Source organism: Aquila chrysaetos, chromosome 1, assembly GCF_900496995.4.
Source record: "Aquila chrysaetos chrysaetos chromosome 1, bAquChr1.4, whole genome shotgun sequence".
Taxonomy (NCBI): Eukaryota; Metazoa; Chordata; class Aves; order Accipitriformes; family Accipitridae; genus Aquila; species Aquila chrysaetos.
The window spans coordinates 46,664,671-46,680,068 of NC_044004.1; the positions used below are offsets into that span (position 1 = coordinate 46,664,671).

Here is a 15,398-nt window from a genome sequence, read left to right on the forward strand (position 1 = left end):
AACTATTATTTTATTCATTTCTGTCCTATTAAACTGTTCTTATCTCAACCCACAAGTTTTACCTTTTTCCTTCTGATTCTCTCCCCCATCCCACTGGGTGGGGGGCAGTGAGTGAGCAGCTGTGTGGTGCTTAGTTACTGGCTGGGGTTAAACCATGATACATGTATTCCTTACTTTTACACCATTCAGAATATAAAATCAACACAATCTTTCCTTTAAAACTGTTTACATTCTATATATACCTAAGACCATACCTATACTCCTTTTTTGGCATCTCAGATGTTTCTGCTGGAGACACATAACATCTCAGTCATTCTCATTCAGCAGTACACACACCAAACTTTTCAACAATGATCAGCAGCACAACTGTATATTAAGAAAAACTCCACACCAATGGTTTGCCCACATCACTTGGCAATGTCCCTTTAATATTAATACACAGAGAAGTAAAATTTTTTCATAAATTTGTTCAAGTATGTGGAACATGTAAAATGCATAAGAATCAATATGGACTTCATTAATGTTATATTTATTTATTTTCCAGCTTCATACAAACTGGATGTAGAAGCATAAACATAGTACATTTCTACCATTTTCAACAAAAATATAACCAATATGTACAATTATTGTATTAAAAATACAAAAGGGATACAGACTCCACCAATGTCTTTCTAAAAGACATACAGGTACAAGTAGTATCAAAAGTATGAGGAAATCACCAGTTAATTGTACATTCTGCACTTGACATCACAGAGCGAACTGAGATTAGCAGTCCTATGGTCTACAATTACTTAATGCTTATATAACATTTGTGCAACTTGTGATAGAGCTAGGATTTTGTATTTCTATATGCACATGAGGTCCATAGCCTTGAGAATAAAACTGGCAAATAATGCATATTACATGTAAAATTACAAATGCATAATTGACAATGTGATATATAAGCAAATAGACAAAAGCTATGATTACAGGAGAGAGAATTAAATAAAGCACTGACATTTGTTTGATACAGTGAAAAAACACTGCAATTTGATCTTTAAAAGTTGAAGCTATTTACGTTTATCTACTGATCAATATGATCAGCTGAGTTCAATGGAAAAAAAAAAAAAAATCCAAGACCAGCAGTTCCTCACATTTGAGTACTACTCGGATTGGCAGCCTTCACTTCTCCGGAGTCTGTGCAAAAACAACACAAAAATAGAGGGGAGGGTCATTTCAGTCATTATAGGGTTAATAGCAGCTGTGAGCAGGTGGTTGCTACACATTGGCCTTCTCTACACATGCAGTGTTCCATGAAGCCATTAACAGTTGTGACTATTTCTGCATTGCAAAGGCTGGCAAATCTAAACATGTTATTTTTCATTACTTAAAGGCTCGTTTATCCCCTAATGCCAAAGTCAATAGATGGAGGTTATTAGATCAGTGTTAACAGCTGACACGAGCTGTGACATCCCAACTTGCCTTCACTGCAATGTTATCCAGTTAATTTTTCTTTTAATATAACTACTATATAGTAAAAAAAAATAATAAAAATAATATATAACTTAAAGGTGGGGTTGCCGTCTGTCTCATTAGAATGGGACACTTTCTTTTTTAGTATGCCATCCTGTATTACGCAAGGCACAGGTATGAAACACACAGTGTCCTCTTCCATCACCGGCCAGTTGCAAGCATGTGTTTCTGCATTTACGCCAGACCCGGCTGAGGATGCTATTAATGCTAACATTTACAAACTTTTGAAGGTTCCAGGGTGGGGCACATTAAGAGTGAAGCGAGACGGTCAAGCAAAGGCTGCATCCCGTAACCTCTGTCTTCCCTTCTGCCCTGCTCAGCCACGTGATAGCAATATTCTTTCCAGGAGCTCAGGCTGGCAACCCTACTTACAGGTATGAAATAATACTGTAATTACTACGCAGATGCAGTATTTGATCTCCGAAACACAAACATACAAAATCGTAACAAAGGCATTGTAAACAAGCAAAAAAGCACTGCCTCCTTGAAGGATTTCAATGCATTTTTCTCTTTGTAGGTTAAAGGCCAAATGTAATTTGACAACTAGCTTATCTCATTATCCCAATGAGACTAAGTGCTAGGATTGTGATTAAAATCTAAAAGGAAGATTTAAAAACAAAAAACCCTTCCAGGCATTGGGAAGTGCAGCCAGAGTTAATCATCCTGATGTGATGATCTTGGAATTTGGAATGATACTGTGTGATGTGGCAGACAGCGACAGTGGTAGCTTGGAGATTGCTGCACTGTGCATTTCAAGCAACACAGTTTGAAAAGTGCCAGGGCGATTTCTTCACAGTATTTCACATGCAAGGGGAGAGGGGACAGAAGGGGGAGGGGCAGAGGAAGAAGCCCCATGCTGCTTTAAGGCAGGGAAGGAGGCAAATAGGTCCACCATCCTTTAACTATAGTTCCAAGGCTCCTATTCTAGGGACGTCTTCTTGTGCTCTCCTTTAAGGTGGCTCACTCTGGATCCAGAAAAGCCCAAGTCTTAGACAGCAGAGACTTGTTCATCTTCTGCAAACACAATAGGATAGGGGAAAACAGAATTTAGTTCATGTGGAACAAGACTGCTACTGAATGAAACAACCTGTACTGTGCTCATGTGTTTTCCATTTCGTTGTATTAGGTATATATTTTAAAACAATCTAAATATCTCTACATTTCAGGTCTCATGAGAAACATTCCTTTGTAATTTTGTTCTCGAAGAAAATAAGACAATTGCTATAACTGAGCGAGGTGCAGTTTCTCAGCCTGAGGAACACAACAGCTACTCCTAGATATCCAATAGCTTCATAAAGCCATCTTACATTTTTTCCCTGAATATATCTATGATTTATTTAAATTAAGATTGCATAAAAATTGAGTGCAGCTTTAGTCATCATTGGTAGAAACAATTAAAATTCTCTGTCATGGTAATTCTCAAAGTTTGAGGCAATTCGATTAAAGTAGATTTCATTTTTTTCCATCATGTTCAACTACAGAGTTCATCCTGCACATAAAACCTTAGTAACTAAGCAGTTAGGGAAGGAAGGGGAACATTAGCCTTTCTATCATTAAGCAAAACAAAGCACTCAAATGTGTGATTTAGGCACTGCCCTGCCTAAATTTTGAGCACCTAGCCCTAAAGATGCAATCCAGCTACGCTTGCACTCCATAGAAAAACAGAAAGACTATGTCTACATAATCTTTCTATCATTATAATTGAGCTAAAGCATAAAGATGCAGACATACTTGGGCAAGTGAGGTAGCAAAAGAGTAGTGGGCTCATTACGTGAAGCAGTGGTGTGGAAGTGTCCACAGTGTAAGAGTTTCAGGTAGAATGTGAGTGACTGTCCAAATAAACCTGACCAACAATGCTCTATGGGACAGATGGGCAGGTACTCTATAGACCAGGATACATTTTTGACTGTTAAAATACATGGTTAGTGCCAAAATTAGGTACGCTGGAAACTTTCAGGGCAGGCAGGGCTGTACCTGGTGAACATAGGCACCTCCACAGAAGTTGCCTAAGCCAGCTGCTTGTTTGTCCAAGATTCAGGTGGACCTACACTCCCAATTTTAAATTATATATTTAGGATGAACTGAATTCCTCCCCTTCCAAAAAGTTAATAAATAGCAAGTTTTGAAAGATGGAAGAGAGCTCAAATTATGGCAAGAATTTCTATAGCAGAACACATTTGTGTCATTTGCTTTGTGTCTGTGAAAGCATTGACCATTTTTGCATGCAGCAAACTCAAAATCTAACAATTAGCAATTTACCATCTTCCTCTGTGGAAAACCCTTGAGATGGATAGTGAGCAAGACGTGGATCTGACTCATTTGGTTTATGCCACTGGGGTTTGTTCACAGGCCTGCTAGTTGAATGGCCATGTGACTGCTGCTGTGGAGTTGATGTCCCATGAGTCTCACATGTCCGCGCCACCATTCTAGACCTCTGAAGTGCTATGTTGTAATCTGGAGGCTTTCTGGTTGGATGGGAACCACCTTCTGCAAACTCAGCAATAGGTATTCCTACGTAACCAGGAGGAGTTGGAGGTGGTTCCCGGTATCGACCCTCTTTTCGTGCTGCAGGAAAAAGAACAGATTAGTATAAGAGACAGTAAGAGGAAAACTGCTCAAAGGAAAATGAACAGTGAAAGTTAAATAAACATCAACCAACTCAACAGCCCAGGAGAAGAAAATCTGAAGGACAAAAGTTAACTACCATACGGTAGACAATGAGATCTTGAAAAATAAACCATGCAAGAAAGTACAGAATATACAACATACACAGGATATAGCTATTCTTCCAGTAGTGAAGCATTAGTCTAAAAATTCACCAAATTACATGGGGAATTTGTTCAAACCTAGCAACTGAAGCTGTTCCATCAATTGTATAGAACAAAACATACTCTGATCAAAGTACCGTGGAAGACTCAAGAGTCCACAGAAGTGGCAAACATCAGGAATACTGCCATCTCCCCCAACACATGACTGTCTTAATCCTGAAGATGGGCTTTGTACCCAAGAGCTCATCTCTCTTGTTTTCAGCATCTTGCGGGGGTGGGAGGGAAGGCACCTGATACATTATTTCTTCCTACAAATCTTACTACTTAATGAGACATAAGCTACAATTGCAAAAGGTAAGAAAGAGAAGTGGGCTTCATCGTGATACTTTCTATATGCACTACTGCCCACTGCTCTTATGGTTGTATTCTCTACAAAATTGAAACTTGAAAGTATGCCCCTAAGAACAATGATTGAAAATGATTTTATATAGGAGATATAGACCACCACCTAGTTTGTGGATCTTATTGAGGCATAACTGTTTAGCTAAACAAGACTTAACTCTGTGCATACTTAGAAGTTCTCTCTTGCAGAGAACTTCAAGGGAGGAAACAGCAATTAAGAATTTTAAGCATCTGCGGGGACACACAGCAGATAGGCATGACTCTCTATTTTGGAGTTACGTACTTAAAGAATTCAGCTGGGACTTTGATACTGAACACTTTTTGTGGGTCTAGCCCTTCAACAACACATGACCACTTAACTTACAGAACAAAGGCAAACACAGCAGGAAAAAACTACTGACACAGACAATTTACTCTCCACAGCTTGTCATACACTGTATATTCTTGCACAAGTGGTGATGACAACATCACCCTGCATTAGGCACCATGGAATTGACTGAGAGGGCAGTACAAGCTTAAGCTGAACTGGTGCTACTTGGATGCGAGTTTTTATGGACTAAAAATAAAGTCTTGGTATTATAACAAAACCAAATAATTTCCAATAGAATCTAGGTATTTTTCTCGGACAAACTGTTTTAACTGAGCAAAGCAGCATGAAGAAGTTTCTGAGAAATTTTATTCAAAGATTTCTGAAAAGTAACATTGATGCAGAAGAAATTCTGTAAAAAAATTCTATTGAAATACTGCTGCAAGAGATCAATGTCTATTCAGTGCAAAAGAATCATGTAAAAATAGCGGCTTCTGTTGGACAGTGATATGCACAGTTACATTTGCAGGATAATTAGTTAATAGTACTGAAGTGCATGGAAGTTTGTGGTTTGAATTTTCAGGTCTCTTTCACGTTCTCTCAAGTCTCTAAAAACGTAGTGGCAAGTACTGCCTTGAGATGCAAGTTTGGAAGCACGCTTGTTCCACATTCTGGTGGAAACGAAGGGTATCAAAGAGTAAAATTAGAGAGTGGCATGAATCTGAACCTGGAGTCCTGAACTCCACAGCTTCCTCCTCTTCGTAGTTCAGGGATTCAGATCTGTACCCAAGCTTTGAGGCAATGGGCCACTGCTAAGCAATATACTTGGGCAGAAAATGGAAAAGCAGTTTATCACAGTGGTCTCAGCATGACCTCAATCTGGCAGACTTTTTCAGCTGTGTCAGCACAAAACGGCTTTTAGATAGTTCTTCATATTAACCTGAAGAAAGGCAAAGTGAAGGGGAATGAAAGGAAGGAAAGAGGCAAAAATGCAGAGGTCTTGGATGGCACAAGGACTGCAATGTGTAGAAGGAACAGTATGAGAAAAACGTTAAGCTCTGCCAAGGACACCTTCATATTATTTTAGATATTATCTGATCTTTCTTTTGCTGAATGATTATAAATGTATTCTAGCTCTAACTTCTCAGGAACCTCTTCAGTTTCAGCAGTCCAAAGAAACATCTCAGTTGGTATTTAAGCACAAAGTGATGCCATTTTCAGAAGTAAGGAATCTTCACAATTATCAGACAAGTCATACAGATGTATAAAGTAAAACTTCTAAAAAAATCAGGCCACATTCATTAAGATTTCTGAACACAGAACGTGAAGCCTTACTGTGAAGAGAAACTCACATTTCAGAACAGACACCTAAATACACCAACCTCTCAAAACAATGTCCAGCAGCTGAGCTAGTTTTTTGATGTATGGCAGGCTCTCTTGAAACCCAAAGATGCTGCCAGAACTGAGAATCAACAATAAGTGATATATTCCCTAGCAATAAATGCACCGTTAAAGGAGAGACACTGCAAAATGTTTGGTTTTGCTTTTAAAAAAAAAAAAAAAAAAAAAAAAAAAAATCAACCCAGACAAAAGAAACGCAGTTTTAGAACAATACAAAGAATCACAAGCAAATGAATTAAAATACTTCACGGCAAACAAAACTTAACTTACCAATAAGCCCCTTTGTACTACTTGATGATACTGCTATATGAGTGGGCATGGGAGCTGGCTTTGACTCCTCTGCTGGTACAGATGTTATGCTACTGGTTTCAGCTTCAATTGAAACATCCTTCCCACCCCTCCGCTTTATGGTACCTGTATCACCTTCCGAGTCCTCTCCCCAGTATCCTGTCGAGGATGCCCAGCTTGCTCTGGACTGTGCTTGATCAAGGCCCTCCCTACCTTGACTTTGCCTGCCATACTTTGTGCCATGATCAGGGAACATCAGCTGGTCCATATGACTGCCCGAGGCCCACAGTCCTGCCCCATCGCCTGAACTATCGAAATGAGCATGTCCAAAAGGCAGAGTCTCCCAGCTTCTCTGGTGCTGTATTGTTTGTATGTTGTCATGAGAACCGCTCGAACATGAAGTCCAGCTACCACGGCCACTGTCAGCTGCATCGAGCGAAGCTCTGTCCCCCTGATCCTGTGACAGTTCTTCTGTACTAGGAGAAGAAAGCACAGTTGCTCCAGCATACAGGCCTCTGGTCTCTGACAGTGGTGCATATGAGCTAGATGCACATTGATGAGGGAATAAAAAAAAAAAAAAAAATAAATAAATCCAGCGTTGGAATTGGAGATAATTTACAAGACACATGAAGAATTCAACAATCAAGAGAAAAGCAAACATATCGGGGGGTTGGACTAGATGACCTTTAAAAGGTCCCTTGCAACCCAAACCATTCTATGATTCAATGAATGAAGGTTTTGAAGCAATTTATATTAAGTATTATTTGCATTAATGACTAATTCAATTTTGATAATAGAACAATTTCCTTTCAAGCTCATCCTCAATAAAACAAACAAACAAAAATTACTGGATAGATATCTTGACAAAAATTAACACTTCAGTGGTGTAATTTCAAAAGGTAAAATCTTAACTTTGCAGCAGCCCTTTAAGACAGGCAAACTGCACTGACATATATAAAGGGGAACAGACTGATAGATTGGGTTCCTAGTGCTTTTCCAGCCATGCAAAGCAAAGGATTAAAAGGGAGAAACAGAGTTTTAGCAGGAGGTGGCTGATATTCATGTTTAGATTTCAGCTTTTCAGGTTTTTTGGGGTTTGGTTTTTTTTTTTTTTTTTTTTTTTTTTTTTTTTTGCTTCGGAAACTCTGAAAGCCACCTTTTCAACATTTCTTACAAATGAAAATGTATTTTAACCTTAATTTTGGAAACACATGCTACTTCATAGAGCAAGTATGCTCTCTGTAGACTTTCAGCAATTAAATAAGCCTGACACTATCACTTACATAGCAGTAGAGAAAACCGACAAAGTGCCACTTTTGTTTAGCAGCTCTCCAGGCTCCTGGGATTTATCCTTCCAGGGCAGCCTCCTATGCAGACTGGAACCCTGCTCTTCCAAATATTTAAGGCATCCAATTAAAGAGTTTGTATAGCCTGGGATTTCCAAAGCTGAAGTACACCAGTTTTGGAACAGGCCTGCCATCCACAGACCCTGCAGGATTAAAACCCCTGGAACCATTCAGAGGACTGAAGCATCCAAGTAACAGCTCAGAAAAGTAAGTGGAGACTAAATAGGAGGCAGAGCTCCAATTATTTTTAGACCAAGGCTCACTGCTAGAGATTTAGACAACTCCTCACAGCACTAGCTTCCCTACCATTACAGAAGTTAATTACCTAGAAAATTACCTAGAAAACCAGCAGCCTAATGTGAATTTTAGCTTCCAATTACTGTTGACTAGAAGAAATATTTGGGGTAAAATATTTTTGAGTTAGATAAATATGCACTTTTCTATGAAACAGACTGGAAAATTACTAGCTTTTTCTGTTCTCAGCTTCATCACTGAAAAATTGTATGAATAATTTCTCATTTAATTCAGTTAATTCCCCATCCAGAAAACAGGCTAGGATACTAGTCTGCCATAAAGAGGATAATCTACAGCACTAGTAAATGCTCAGATGGTAAGGTCTACTGAGGTAAAGCCTTACTGTTGTAGACCTCATCACACGCTAAGGAGTACAAAACCTTTTCTTGTCAGAAAATGGAGCATTATCACAAAACACAGCACTGAAATAGTTTTTAAGGGCAGGGAAGAAAAAAAAATATTTGAGAGAGATACAGGGAAAGTTACATGAACAAATATACACAGACATGCCACACACACACTATATGAAAGTATAATGTAAGTAAGCACAAATAAAATTCCTACCCTAAGCTGTATTGATCTGGTTCAATCATGATTCTTCTATCAATCCTTCCCACACCAAGATTTGTCTCCACGATGCTGACAGAATGTCTCTGTCTCCTCTCATCATGCAGGGAGACTGGCATAGAGTCAAAAGAGGAATTGCTGACAATACTAGATCTGGAAGAAATTTCGCTGTGACCAGAATCTGAAAAGTTATCCACTGTGCCGCTAGGAGCCAAAGTATAGCCTGCAAAGGGAATGTCATGTTAATCAGACTCTCTGAGGAGCCTGCTCAGTTATTGCCAGGCAGCCAGCCATACTGCTACCACAGTAAATCAAAACTATGACTACATTTACACAGAAGCAGCACTGCAAAAGATAGATACATAGCAGAACTGTGTGGCAACATGTATTCTGTCTCTTAGTAAGAGGTTTAAGATTGTGGGAACAGGCACTACTCATTTAGAAACTAACTGCTCACCTTCCCTTCTTCTCTGCCCTCATCCCCCAAATTATTTTCAAATGCATCATCATACTTGTATCCCTGCATTATGAAATCTCACTTCTCAAAAAACTGCCTGTACATAAACACTGTCTCCAAAATTGGAATGAAGGAGATGCCCTGGACAAGATTACTGCTTAAAGTAATCCAAGAGACCCTCTCACACAGTTTTTCTGTTCTGCAAAGCTACATTTCAGAGACGAACAACAGATACAACATGAAGCCCAGATGTCTGGGCTGACTGGTTATTACATATCTTGGCTGAGAGAGGGCCAGATTTTCAAGCTTGCTTTGTGGTACTTTGCTAACTAATTACATTCCAAATAGCATATATTACCAGAATTATACTGTAACCTGGAGGTAGCATTGACACTGCCAGACTGAGACAAAATCTGCAAACCATGTCACAGAGGCAAGTTCAGCAAATTTAGCTTTTGTTTTAGTATTAAACAAAGTTGTGCTGAATGCTCTTGCCAGCTAAGTTAAAGATCATTCAACAACATACATCCACAGGTAACTGCAGTTTTCATTTTTTGCTTTCAGTCTACACATAAGTGTCAAGATGACTTCAAACTGATCTATCCCAATTCACTTGCTGAGAACATGGAATTAATGTTGCCATTTTTGTCTGAAAGAACATACAGTTTTTGTCTGAAAGGACATACCATTAGATTCATGTCACCACCAAATGAAGGATTTTTTTTTTTTTAATTTATAATCATGTTTATGATTTGCTTTTTGCAAAAATAAAGTACTTTTCCCACTATGAGCCAAGTACAGAATCCCAATTCCTTTTTCATGAAATGCACAGGCCTGACAATAATTATATAAATTTACTCTTTACTAATGTAGTATTTGGGAGAAATCATGATGATAGTTTACAAGGACTCGAGGTGATAATCTAAATCTTCTCTACATAACATTCTCCTCCATCTGACCTTAGTAAATATCACTTCAATAGAGATTTTGGATAGGCATTTGCACTTTCTTGACATATTCATCTCTCCCACTTTCAGATCTCTGCTTATCCAATTGGACTTACTTTTTCCCATTTTGTTTCCATAAGCCCCACCTATCCCAGAGATCTTTGGTGAATTGTTATTCTTGTTACTGTTCTCACTTCCAAGAGGAGAGGACCAACTGGTTAGCTCTGTTAGTCTGGATCCATAAGGCCTCAAATGATCAGCACTGCCACCTATCACGTTAAGAAAAGGGCTTAGCTATCCATTTAATAAGAAAGTAGAAAAAGTGATACTCACATAAGTATCAAATGCTCGTGCAGTTTAGAGAAAGTTATTGCTACAGGGAAGTCTCCAACACACTCATCTCTTTAGCATTCTGAACTTCTATCATGGGGATGCAACCCCAATATATATATATTTTACCATAGTGTTACATTATGTAAGTGTTAAACTGAACTTTTATGATATTCTGAAAATAGAATAACTTAGAAGTTATCTGCATACAGCTAGGCTATCATACTTCCAAAGGAACGGGTTTTTTTGTTTGTTTAAACTACAGGAAAATGCCTCCATTCTCTGTTTTGTCAAATCATAACCAGAACAAGTACAATGAAAAAACAAACAGGCTTAAAAAAAAAATCCCTTTAAAGTCCTACATTCACCTTAAAAAAATAATTCTATGAAGTCACTTAAAAAGAACTCAGTCAAAAAAGCTCCAATGTGTAATACCATTCCTCAAATATCCATATATATTGTTTGAATAATCAGGCTGCTAGTAAAACATCGCGTATTAGTGATTCAAATTCCAAGTATCTTTAGCTTGCCTGTCATACATAGGTCATATCCCATCCAGATGTATGACACAGCAAATAATTCCTCTAATAGGCTAGTGTGCTCAATGCTGTACAAAGATTTTAAGTTCCAATCTGCACATCCTTCCACTGACAGGAAACACTGATGATGGGAATATTTTTGTCAGAAGCAGCTGCAGTGAGAGTGACCTACTGCATCAAATCCTGTATCAGATCAGGCTATCTTTCCTGGCTTTTGCTAACCAGAGGGCTTTCAGGTATCCCTGAAATCAGGTTCCCAGGTATCCTTTCACGTAACCCACTCTGCACTACGCTTCCTGCCCTCTTGCTGACCACGTGACAAAAATAGAAGCAGCAGTAGTTTATCCTGAGTGCCCACATTCTCTCTCAGAAGTTTCCAAAGTCTATGAGCTTCAGAAAACAGGATGAGAAGTATTGCACGTCTAATACCTTTCCTTGGAGAGCTCTGTGGTGAAGTGGGAGGAGAAGACAGCTGCGAAGACGCACTTGAAACCGTGTCTTCAGATTGTTTCTTGTGACGATCCAAACTTCCTTCTTCAGATAAGGAAAGAATTTTCTTTAAAGCTTGTGGGGAGTTAATGCCTTTAAATAAGAATTAATGTAGGCAGATGTAAAGTCCAGTATAAATACATCTTTCTGTTTTGCAATGCATTTATAGAGCAGACACCATACAGGAAAAAAACCTAGATTTTTTTTTCCTGTTTGTGAGTTTCTGACAACAGCTTAAATGAAGCAAAACAATTAAACCTACTTCTGTTTAAAATATATCACTTCATTTCTGCATATTAGTGCGGCCAGTCTTTCATTCCGGCTGCCTAAAATAAATAATTTGTCACGGAAAACACAATGCAGATTTGGTGTTGCAGAATACTGTCTATACAATATATAAATCAAGGATATGCATAGTAATGGTTACTGAGAAACTTGAACTAAAATTATGTTGAATACAAACAAACACAAATCTCACTGGTTAGTGACAGTTTATATAGTAAGAAATTGAAACTGTTCTCCTGTTCCTTTTCTATTCAGAGTAGCCTAGAAGGTCAAAGAAAGCTGGAAAGAAGATAGATTAGGTTTACAAAACAAGGCCATCCTGCAGCTGCCTTTCTCCTTTCATTTTTGAGAACTACCTCTGCACCAGCTTATTTTGGGAAACTAGAGAGTAAAAACATCCTGAGGATGATGTATGATGTAAAGATCTAGGGCATCAACAATTGCTTTTCTTGGGCAACATTTATCCATCTTTCTCTTCCCCTCTTCCCAAAAATCCACCCTGGGACAGTCTTAAAAGTGAAGATGGAGCTTCTCTGACAGTTTTGCCAATGTTTGTGGTAGAGGTTATTTTCAAGCAGTCTACAGAATTTATCTTCGATCTGTTGGATCACAATGCTGCTATCAATAATTTACAGCTGCTTCATCAACATAACCTAGTCAATTATCAGAAACATCCCCACCATGAACAAAAACGCAGTCTATGGTGCTTCAAAGTCCTTTTAAGATTAAAATTTAATGGCAAAATCAACAAGAACTAGACGAATATTAAATTGTTTCTTGCTCATTTTGCTGGTTCTAATGTTTCCCTAGCAGCCTAAGCTATGCACAAGTAAAACTAATACAAAGTGATATCAGAATTAAGCTCTTATGAAATTACTATCATGCAACAGGAAGGGCCAGTTATGCTACATATCTTATTAGGAATATTACTGTACTTTAGGTGATATGTAAGAAGTTCTTTAATAACACACATATGTTAGGTACACATGCTGGAACACAGATTTGGAAATCAGATTGGAAGAAATTCCTATAGTCCGGTATCTTTCTGAGCGACATGAAGGCAGCAATGACTGAATAACAATAAAAAAGCACTAGGGAACAGAAGCCAAAGGGACAATTCTCAACAGGAAACTTCAGGCCTACACTTCTAACAGGACTACCAGTTTGAGCAGGCCTGAATTTCACATTAAATGTTCAGCTTCTGAAAAAACACCAAAACTTCTGAGGCATCTCAGATGGGTCACTCAAAAACTCCAAGTCACTAATCCCTTTGGAAAAGATAAGACAAGATCCTAGGGCAGACAGTCAGAAACATTCATTTTTTCCAGCTGCTAGTAACAGGTAAATGCTTTAAATTGACAGGATGCTTTCCAAGATTTCTTTCTTTCCATTTCTAGAGAAGAGAATTATGCAGACACACTGCATGAACTGGCATAACCTGCATATAATACTACCAGAAATAAATGTCTCAATCTTATTTGATTAAAAATGTCTCCCTGACATAAGCAAACTTCAGAGTATTAAGCCAAATGCTTCATTGCTCCACTTACCAAATGGTGGGAGGTCTTTGACCGGCACTTTCTTGCGAGAGGGATAAAGAGATACGGCAGGGACCTGCAATGCTTGGTTTACTTTATGTTGCTGCTGCTGCTGCACTTTCTGCTGGATGCCTGCCCGGGGAGCCACCGGTGACGTTTCAGACTTTCCAGATCGCTTGTCTCCTGTATTCTTCGGCACTTTGCAAGAAATGGGAGAAAGCACAGAATGACTACTAGCTAAAAATATTGTGGGAGTTTTAATCTGAGCAGTGCAAAGCCCTCCAAATAATAATTAAGGTGCTCAAATACTTGTACAATTAATGCAGTAGGATACCTTTAGAGAGAAGAGATGAAGAGGAAAAGAGAGGGAGATTTAACTCCATTTAAAGCATATACATTATCAAAGAACATTTACGCTCTTTCTCAAAGTAAAACTCTCATAACTTACTGTTGTTATAGTTGTCAAAAACATGACCAGACATTATACTGGGCTCTCATAAGGACTACAACTGGTTTAGAATAGATATATAAGTACTATTGTTTGCTACCCTGAAGGAAGGAAAGGGCATAAGATACAGCATTCCTTCAAATTAAAATGAAACAGATATCCAGCATAAGGTCCCCTCTGCTGCAGCCAGGTACAGCCCTTCAGGTGTCTCTGAAACACCTGGACATAAGGAAATCCCCTTTTGCCTCTCAAGGTCAAGATATCCAGGATGACGAACCCTATTCACACCAATAGCCTGAGTACATCAGAACTGTAGAGAAACTTTTGGCTCCTCCAAATCCTTTGTACGGACAAGTCTAAAGAACCCTTGTGCACTTCGGCATGGCATCATCTGAAAACCTTATCTCCTATATAAATGCTATGTCCCTATACTGTTAATCTGCAAGATGATTTCCTTAAGATTCATAGATGTTCAGTACTTGGAAATGACTAGATACATCGTTTTCCACCTCATTGTCTAGTTACTGTTCCCAATTACTTCCTTGAAGAAACAGAGGTATATTTAGCAGTTTTCTTGAGATCCGTAACAAATGACAATTCTCACGTGTGTTGGTGGCTGGCTCACACTGCAGAGACAGTGTCTGGAGGCTCTCTTCATCCATTTCCAGATCCAAGTTTGAGAGATACTGCTTCACTTTCCGTGCCATCTGAGCATCTTCATACAGTTTTTTAGCATTAAGGAAGGAGCTGCGACGGACCCGCTTTTTATGACCCCCCGTTTGCGCGACATCCAGCACAGCTGCATTTGTACTGCCCTGGCTGAGAGACCTGGAGTGAAGGCGGGGCAGGAGGGGGAGGAAAGAGGGGAGAAGTATGACTTAGTCCAATGTGGTATCACTTGATAAACATGAAACGTGCAAAAGATTGCATGAGTGTCAGTCTATGGTCAAAGCTCACATGCCTCATTCCAGTAAGTCAAACAGCTATAACAGATAGAAAGATGAGGGTCAGGAAATCTTTTTACTTTGTGACAGGCACTATTTTAATTACACAAATATTTTAACCTATTCTGCTCCAACTAGGCAATATCACTTCACACATCTAGAAATGCATTCAAGCTAGCTCTCTCACGTAAGCCAGCTACTGAGAAGATTGGAGCATTAGGAAAAGCTCATGCAGTAAGGCAATGCTGACAGAAGACTACAGATGAGGTTCACATTTAAATTAATATACAGAAGGCATTTTGAAAGCTAAATACTTTTAAAATCAGACAATATGTAAAATGTACAGCTCAGTTTTACAGAATAAAACTTCCTTTTAACTTGCTAGGTTGAAGACAGCTTTTTATTAAATAAAATGATCAGCTAGTTCATGATGAAATAAATGTCATGCACATTTCAATGTACATATGTCTATATGAATGCTACGCATTGTTCCTGAATTGTTAAGAGTAAAAATGATGGCTGAATTGAAAATAAGT

At 38.6% G+C, this 15,398-nt stretch overlaps 1 protein-coding gene across 11 annotated transcripts in view; it reads right to left on the reverse strand.

Moving 5' to 3' along the window:
- Positions 1-397: 397 nt before the first annotated feature.
- The window catches only part of RAPGEF2 (Rap guanine nucleotide exchange factor 2), a 193,473-nt gene continuing 178,472 nt past the window's right edge, over positions 398-15,398 (reverse strand). For 9 of the 11 annotated variants that reach the window (XM_030012683.2, XM_030012670.1, XM_030012660.2 and 6 more), the window contains 7 exons: positions 14,523-14,746; positions 13,483-13,668; positions 11,588-11,740; positions 8,883-9,108; positions 6,661-7,220; positions 3,772-4,077; positions 398-2,526 (listed from right to left, as the gene is read on the reverse strand). In XM_030012683.2, coding sequence (XP_029868543.1) covers positions 2,501-2,526; positions 3,772-4,077; positions 6,661-7,220; positions 8,883-9,108; positions 11,588-11,740; positions 13,483-13,668; positions 14,523-14,746 — 1,681 coding nt within the window. In that variant the 3' untranslated portion in view covers positions 398-2,500. Of the gene's footprint in view, positions 2,527-3,771; positions 4,078-6,660; positions 7,221-8,882; positions 9,109-10,435; positions 10,559-11,587; positions 11,741-13,482; positions 13,669-14,522; positions 14,747-15,398 lie in introns of all 11 variants that reach the window. The other 2 variants (XM_030012723.1, XM_030012730.2) reach the window with 2 other exon arrangements.